The 8,056-nt window shown below is 42.6% G+C and overlaps 1 protein-coding gene across 1 annotated transcript; it reads left to right on the plus strand.

Annotated features, from left to right (window-relative positions):
- Window positions 1-143: 143 nt before the first annotated feature.
- Window positions 144-6,158, plus strand: LOC142917154 (uncharacterized). The gene is made up of 3 exons (XM_076061861.1): window positions 144-210; window positions 516-581; window positions 3,040-6,158. Exon 3 carries the CDS (start codon window positions 3,050-3,052, stop codon window positions 3,956-3,958), a length of 909 nt encoding a protein of 302 aa, XP_075917976.1. The 5' UTR covers window positions 144-210; window positions 516-581; window positions 3,040-3,049; the 3' UTR covers window positions 3,959-6,158.
- The last annotated feature ends 1,898 nt before the right edge of the window (window positions 6,159-8,056 follow it).

An 8,056-nucleotide genomic window follows, 5' to 3' on the forward strand; every position in this document is an offset into this window, starting at 1 on the left:
AAGCCGTCGCGAGTTTATTGCGACGGGTTCAGCACCTATATATCGAATGGTACATTAACATAATTTATTCATACTCTATTTTATTTATTTACGGAGAAGCTCATTGTGGGAGGAGCGTGTCCCGTTTCCCGGAAGTGACGTCATGTCACCTGCTACCGCGTGACGTCACGAGGTAACAGGCAGCTATCGCTTCCTGCACTGAAATCCGAGGTGAGAAATTCTCATTGCGAATGTGGTTGTTGTGGTGGTGGTTGTTGTTGTTAACCAAGGTAGAGCCTCGCTCTCTCTCGTAGGGATGTCAGTTGAGTAGCAGCGAGCATGGGAATCGATGTCCAGGTTGGAACTTTACAACGCGGGGCCTAGCCACGCGGGGCCTTGCCTCCTGCCCTCGCCTGATTGCGTTTACTTTAATTATCTCGCTTAAGTTTAATTTGTCTTCACCCGGCTCGCCACTTTGTAACTTTGTTTTATTGTCAATATTCACGCAGTTTTTATTTTCGTTCTTTTGTTACCAGGCCAAGCCCGTTTGAGCTGCTATACCGCTCTTGTTACCAGAAGCGACCTGCCCACAACAACACAAGGTGGGGCTTTGTCAACGTGTGTGAATGTTTTGACTTAAAACTTTGGTGACTGCAGGAATTAATATTCTTGGTTCTTTCGGTAAAGTCACGTAGATAGAAAATTAAATGAAAATAACAATAAAAATAAACAAATAATTGTAAATAAAGCAAAAAAACTCACGTCGTTTTGATCGCAACACAAGTGGTCTTTATTTAATGTAATTGTATTATCTGTTATTGTTATTTTCTATCTACGTAACTTTACCGAAAGAAACAAGAATACGTGTATCAATGTCTATCGGTCAAAGACGATAGACGGAGAGACGCGCAAACTCCAAATATACAGCAGGCATCAGGGTCGGGATCGAACCCACGACTTCCTGTACACCAGGTGAGGTAGTTAACATCTCACCACGGAGAGAGACACGCAAACTCCAGTTAGCCTCGGTTATGTTCGTTGATCCTCAATTAATTACTTGGTGGAGTGAGGAAGCATTCATGCCAAGCAGATGAAGGTGGCCAGGCGTGATTCTAGACACGCCACCGCCTGTTTACCCAGTGACAGTCTACAGTTTGTGTTTGCAGTAACATCTATTAACTCTAAATTTTGATTTAAAGCTTTCGTGACTGCAGTAATTCATATTCTTAGTTTTTTCGGTAAAGTCACGTTGAAGAGAAACAACAAAATAATAAAATATATATAAAACAATAAAAAATTCTCACGACGTGACTTTATCGAAAAAACTAAGAATATCTATTAACTCTGTTGAACACGGAGGTTATATCATAACAGTAGTTTACTTTTGTTTTCCTCTGGAACTCTTTATAAGAATGGAAACAGGAGGTGAACACAGCACACACATACAGCTGAAGTCGGAACTGTTCATCCCAGCATTTAAGGACATCTGAGCCTGGATTCACACCTCTAAGTTGCGATTGAACGTTAATTTATGCATACTCTTTGGTTCTATTGGGTAAAGTCACGTAGGTGAAAATAAAATAACAAAAAATCACGACGTTTCGGCCACAACACAAACGGCCTTCATCAGGTGAAGGGACGAGACTGTCTGGAGGACAGCGCTGGAGTGAGAGAAGCCACGCTTAGATCACGACCTTTAAGCTGTGTGAGAAGAAAACAAAGTGCCTTGACAAAGGAATTAGCATATAATTTAGCATTGAAATGACTCATTGAACTAGCTAAGTTAAAGTATACACATCCGCAGAGGTACCCCTTGACAAAGGAATTAGCATAGAATCTTTATCCATAATAACAGTAGCGTCTTTATCGGCTGAGAGGATGACTATATCACTTCTGTTTTTTAAATTCGCGAGTTCAGAGCGTTCATTTTTGCTGATGTTACTAATGGGTTTCTTAGCATTCTTAAGAATAGTGGCTATTTCAGCTCTCGCAATGTCTGCTTGGATGTGTCCTACGCCTTTGAGGGCTACATCGACGTGAGAGATGATATCATCTATTGGTATGTGTTTTGGGGTGACATCAAAATTTAGTCCCCTAGCCAGTACTGTTTTCAGATTGTCCGAAATCGGGGTGCTACTCTGATTAATGACGATTTTGTTAACATCTAGTTTTGTTATATGTGGAACTGGGTTCTTCTTTGATAGGTGGTTGAATTTAGAAATCAGGTTAGCTTTACATTTGACTGACAGTGACTCAGCAGAAGAAGCAGTCATGTTGTCTACGTGATTCCAATCAGAAGGTGACATTTTTTGTGTTAACATTAAATGAGCTTGTAGGAGAGTCCTGTCTAAAGTATCGAGTTCAAATCGGAGTAGCCTTATCCTCTCTGAGATTAAAGATAGGCTAGCCTTAAGCAGAATCTGTTTAGAATTCGGAGAAGATACAGCAGCAGAAGTGAGTGTGAAAGCGATGGGTATTACCTTGTGATCGCGGCATCTTTTGAGGAAGGTCAGCGTCTCGATGAGCTGTGACTTCTTGTCCCGTTGTCTGTTAAAAGCTCTAACAGATAGGTGAAAGCCCTCCCCATAGAGGTTATCAATTCTAGATTTAAAGCTTTCGTGACTGCTAGGATCCATACTCTTTGGTTCTATTGGGTAAAGTCACGTAGGTGAAAATTTTCATTTATGCATTTCTGCATAACACAAATAGTATTGTTTTCAACACTCTTTGCTATGTCAGCTGAATTTAGCTTTCATAAATATTCCTTTTGTAGCCAGACAGCTGAAATTGTGTACTCGGAGTTTTGGATTAACATTCATTTTGAAGATACGAGGGCTTCCAGGCATGTTTATAACCATATGCCCTCTCATTGTGTGCCATAACAGCCCTGTGATGAATTTGGGAAACGTTTTTACTACATCATAAATATATTAATATAGACGTGTAAGTCACATGTGACTATATATGCATTCCTCTGTGCCTCGATACTGACGTGTAGATGGTGTGGATATTATTTTTTTCTGTCTGCAGCTGACGCTTCCTCTGATGCTTCCTCCGCAGAATTGATCTGATGGAGCAAATGCACTCAGCGCAGCTCGGTACTACAAGTCAACAATGCGACCAGCGTGCATACAGCACGGATCGGACTGGAAATTTGACACAGCACCAGAGAACTCACACAGGAGAGAAACCCTTCAAGTGCACTGTGTGTGGGAAGGCATTTTCACAGTCATCAAATCTGCAAAGACACCGGAGAACACACACGGGAGAGAAACCCTTCAAGTGCAGTGTGTGTGGGAAGGCATTTTCACAGTCATCTGTTGTTAAAAAGCACCAGAGAACACACACGGGAGAGAAACCCTTCAAGTGCAGTGTGTGTGGGATGGCATTTGCACAGTCCCCACATCTTAAAGAGCACCAGAGAACACACACGGGAGAGAAACCCTTCAAGTGCAGTGTGTGTGGGAAGGCGTTTGCACATTCATTAAGTCTGCAAAGACACCAGAGAACACACACGGGAGAGAAACCCTTCAGGTGCACTGTGTGTGGGAAGGCGTTTGCACATTCATTAAGTCTGCAAAGACACCAGAGTACACACACGGGAGAGAAACCCTTCAGGTGCACTGTGTGTGGGAAGGCATTTTCACAGTCATCTGTTCTTAAAAAACACAAGAGAACACACACGGGAGAGAAACCCTTCAGGTGCTTTTTGTGCGGGATGATGTTTGCACAGTCATCACATCTTCAAGCACACGAGAGAACACACACGGGAGAGAAACCCTTCAAGTGCACTCTGTGCGGGAAGGCGTTTTCACAGTCACCACATCTTAAAGTCCACCAGAGAACACACACGGGAGAGAAACCCTTGAGGTCCACTCTGCAGGAAGGCATTTGCACATTCATAAAATCTTCAAGTACACCAGAGAACACAGAAGCATCAGAAGATCTGCAAGGAGTGGAGTCTGAAATCAGCTTGTGAAAGTCAAAGTGCCGCAATAAGCCCATCCCTCATGAAACACGAACCGGAAGAAAATCCCAGCTTGGACACTTTTAAAGGTATCAAGGTGAAATATGAAGAGGTGATGGTGAAATATGAAGAGGTGATGGTGAAGAGGGAAGAGGTGATGGTGAAATGTGAAGATGAAGATTCAACTCCAAAATCGGACCTTCACATTGATGGAGGCAATGTGAAGCCAGAGGTGAATTCTGACTGAGGCAGAGCGAGGCAACTCCCAGCAATTCATGGAAGTGGAGGTGTGAGTGGACTTGCTCCTAGACAATACAAAGTCAAATGGAGACCCGGTGGATGTGTAAGCTTGAGACGGTCACAGGCCTTTAATGAAAAGAATGTGAAGTTGAACACTCAATTCCTAGGTTCAACCTGCAGAGTAAGAGCGAGCGGCCAGTCTTTGTGGACCCGTGGATTGTGGAGATCTCTGACCAGGAGTGAGAGCCAAGAAGCCCCCAAGCATTCACTATTTTATAATAATTGCATTTACACGGTGCTTGCTTAATCGCCTCGGCAACTCGGAGTTTTGTATCTCGTCTGAAACACTCGAAGAGCATCCCCAAGTAGCAGCTGCCCCTGTGTGGCACAAGGTCGTGGCCCTGCACCGGCCTGCATTTATTTTTTCCGCCTGAGGACGACCGCTTGTGTTACGATCGAAACGTCGTGATCTATTATTTTTTCTACCTACGTGACTTTACTGAAAGAACCAAAGAGTATGTGAACAAGAGGCTGTCAGTAGAGGGCGATGATTGATGTTTCATCTCAGTTTTGTAATTTGTCGCTAATGTTTAGAATTCGCCAGCATGCAAGGGCCTACTCGTTTTGAATGACACAATAGTATGTTTTACATCCACTGTTAAGCAGACGGTGCATATTTTTTAAAATAGCTTTTTAATCAGATGTTATCTGATGCAGTAGATTTCACTGCAGTAATTAAATTTTGTTAAAATTCCAGTCAATAATTTAGAATGAACATCTTCTTTGGTTCTTTCGGTAAAGTCACGTAGAATGAGAATAAAATAATAAATTAATAAAATAACACGATTAAATTCTCACGACGTTTCGGCCACAACACAAGTGGCCTTCAGGTGAAAGGAACAAATCCGTCGGGACGACAGAGCTTCAATGAACGCTGTTAAGATTCGTAGCGTCTTTTAAGCTGGTTTAGAGAGGTGAGGCACCTTGACAAAGGGGTTTACATATAAAACAGGAGAATTTAGCATTGAAATAGCTGAGTGATTAGCTTGTGACTGGTCATAGAAATAGACTGGTCATAGAAATAGCTTTATTGTGTTATTTTATTATTTTTTTATTTTGTTCTCATTCTACATGACTTAAGATGAATCCTTGCAGTCACGAAAGCTTTAAATCGAAATTTAGAATGAACACTTGTCTGATTTTGTGTGTACATGCATCACTTTTTTTTATAAGGGTCAAACATTGAATAAGTGATGTTAGGACAAAGTGCGTGTGTTTTTGGAAGTAACCTGTACAGATAACTCAGGTGAGTCCCGTTGTTCTTGTGATACAGGTCAAAGGGTACTTTTGTGTTTCAGGAAGCATCTGGAGCAACTCATTGGCTTTGAAATAGGAAGCACACTCGGATCATTCATCAGTTACAAGACATACCACCTTAAAGTTACACGCAGAGGAGATACATTCTCTGCAACACGAATTATAATTTTGTCTTACGTGTTGACATAGATTTTGTCGAACTTGGACTAGAAATGCTCCTTGCTGATTCACGTCTGGATGTTCACAACCATGGGTTGAACCAAGCCCCACTGCTGTTGAGACATTGTCCACCAAAACCGGTCCACAGTTGGCTTGCACACACAGTGTACACACACAGTGTATACACACACAGTGTACACACACACATAGTGTACACACACACATTGTGTATACACACACATAGTGTACACACACAGTGTCCACCAAAACCGGTCCACAGTTGGCTTGCACTGAATAAATGCTGCAGTAATTATGGACTCGCACGAAGGCCGTGGGATTTATATTTCGTGTTCAACATTCCTTTGTTTAGTGGAGAGACCGATTAAATTAAAGACGTCTTGTCTGCTGATCTTGTTCATATCTGTGTACATCGATATCCCACATTGCTTGCACGTACACATCACACGCAATTAAATAAATAAAAAATAAGAACGACTTCCGGGGATTGCAAAGATCGAGGAATCTCTTTCAATGGAGCGAGTTCAGTGTGTTCGATTCAACATCTCTCTGTCTCTGTCCGTCTGTGTCATCTGTTTGCCTCTGTGTTTCTCTCTGCCTGTCTCTCTGTCGTCTCTGTGTTCCTCTTGTCTGTGTCTGTCCGCCTGTCCTGTCTGTGTGTGTCTCTCTATCAGCGTCTATCCAACCGTATTCAACGACTGTCAGTAGCAACACGCGCCCGGTCAACTTGCACGGCCCGTGACTCAAACTTGCTCAAAGGAGTGTTTATTTGTAATTTATTTCGCACCGTACGTAGCCAACCGTGATAATCTATGGGTCTCTGTGTGAGTCTCTGTGTATCTGGAACTTATTTCGCACCTTACGTAACCGAACCTGCCCAGGAGGAGCGGCTGGTATCTGTGGAGCTGTGGGCTGGGTAAATCTGTGAGCAGGAGCGAGAGACAAGATCCCAAGCATTCACTACGTTATAAACAACATATTTGCACTTATAAGTCGCTTGCCTAATTGCCTCAGCAACTCGGTGTTTCGTATCGAACCTCATCTCAAACAATCGAAGGGCGCCCCCTAGTGGCAGCTGCCCCTGTGTGGGACAAGGTGGCCCTGCACCGGCCTGCACGTGGACATGAGTCTGTCGGTAGGGGGCGATCATTGACGCGTCATCTCCTTTGTGGAGTTTCTGGATAGTGTTACTGGAATTGCCACAATTTTGACTGTGACACCAACATGCAATGTGCGTTGTGAGTGACACAGTGTTTTGTTTGACACCCGCTGTTAAGCAGACAGCGCATATTGTGGTGAATGTTACTGGGGTAGCCAGATATGCCTGGCGGATTTGAACCTTGAACCTCAGCAATAAATAGCGCATATTCCTGGTTCTTTCGGTAAAGTCACGTAGATATAAAACAAAAAATAAACAATAAAAGATTTAAAAATGAAAAAGTTAATACAAATAACAAATAAAAATAATAAATTTCGATTTAAAGCTTTCGTGACTGCAAGGATTCATCTTCTTTGGTTCTTTCGGTAAAGTCACCACGTAGAATGAGAATAAAATAATAAATTGATAAAATAAAATAACACAATAAAATTCTCACGACGTTTTGGCCATAACACAAAGCCGCTTGTGTTGTGTACGTACACACACACAGTGTATACACAATAATGTCCACGTTGTTGTTGCTGAGTTCATGCACCCAAGGGAGGGGGCAATGGAAAATGAATCTAAATCAACTTAAACTCCATCCCCGCTCTGTGACGTCACCACTCAGCATGACCTCAACGGCATGAAGTGCCAGCGGGAGGTGTAACTCGCTAGTGACGTCATGTCACCAAGGTATTCACGCTCCCCCAACCCCGTCCACAGCGCTCTTGAGCGTGACGTCACCTCCGCTTGGGTCACTGCCGATATCAATCCAGTGGCAATCCTTATTTGGGCAAAGCTACGCCCAGTGACTGCGGTTCATTAACATAATGTATCCGTTGAAGCCGTCGGGTTCAGCAGCCACGCCCCATCCCTCGACATATGGCCAGTTAACATTAAACATAATTTATTCAATTTTGATTTAAAGCTTTCGTGACTGCAGTAATTCATATTCTTAGTTTTTTCGGTAAAGTCACGTTGAAGAGAAACAACAAAATAACAAAATATATATAAAACAATAAAAAATTCTCACGACGTTTCGACCATAACTCAAACGGTCATCATCAGGTGTGTGAGATCAGGTGTGTGAGATTCGTTCATGAGGCTATCCACATATACAAACACAGAGACAATTTAAACCGAGAAGATGGATTCTATCTTAGCAATCATTGGAAAGATTTGATAAATCATTTCAGTTCTTGATTGATTGTTCACGCTTACAGTGCCTTTCAGAC

The sequence above is a fragment of the Petromyzon marinus genome, unplaced genomic scaffold (assembly GCF_048934315.1).
Source record: "Petromyzon marinus isolate PM22_M1 ecotype Great Lakes invasive population unplaced genomic scaffold, UKy_Petmar_22M1.pri1.0 PM_G_Scaffold_43, whole genome shotgun sequence".
NCBI lineage: Eukaryota > Metazoa > Chordata > Hyperoartia > Petromyzontiformes > Petromyzontidae > Petromyzon > Petromyzon marinus.

What these genes read in the sequence shown, in the direction of transcription:
- LOC142917154 (XM_076061861.1), top strand. Translation starts at nt 3,050, where the DNA reads ATGGAGCAAATGCACTCAGCGCAGCTCGGTACTACAAGTCAACAATGC.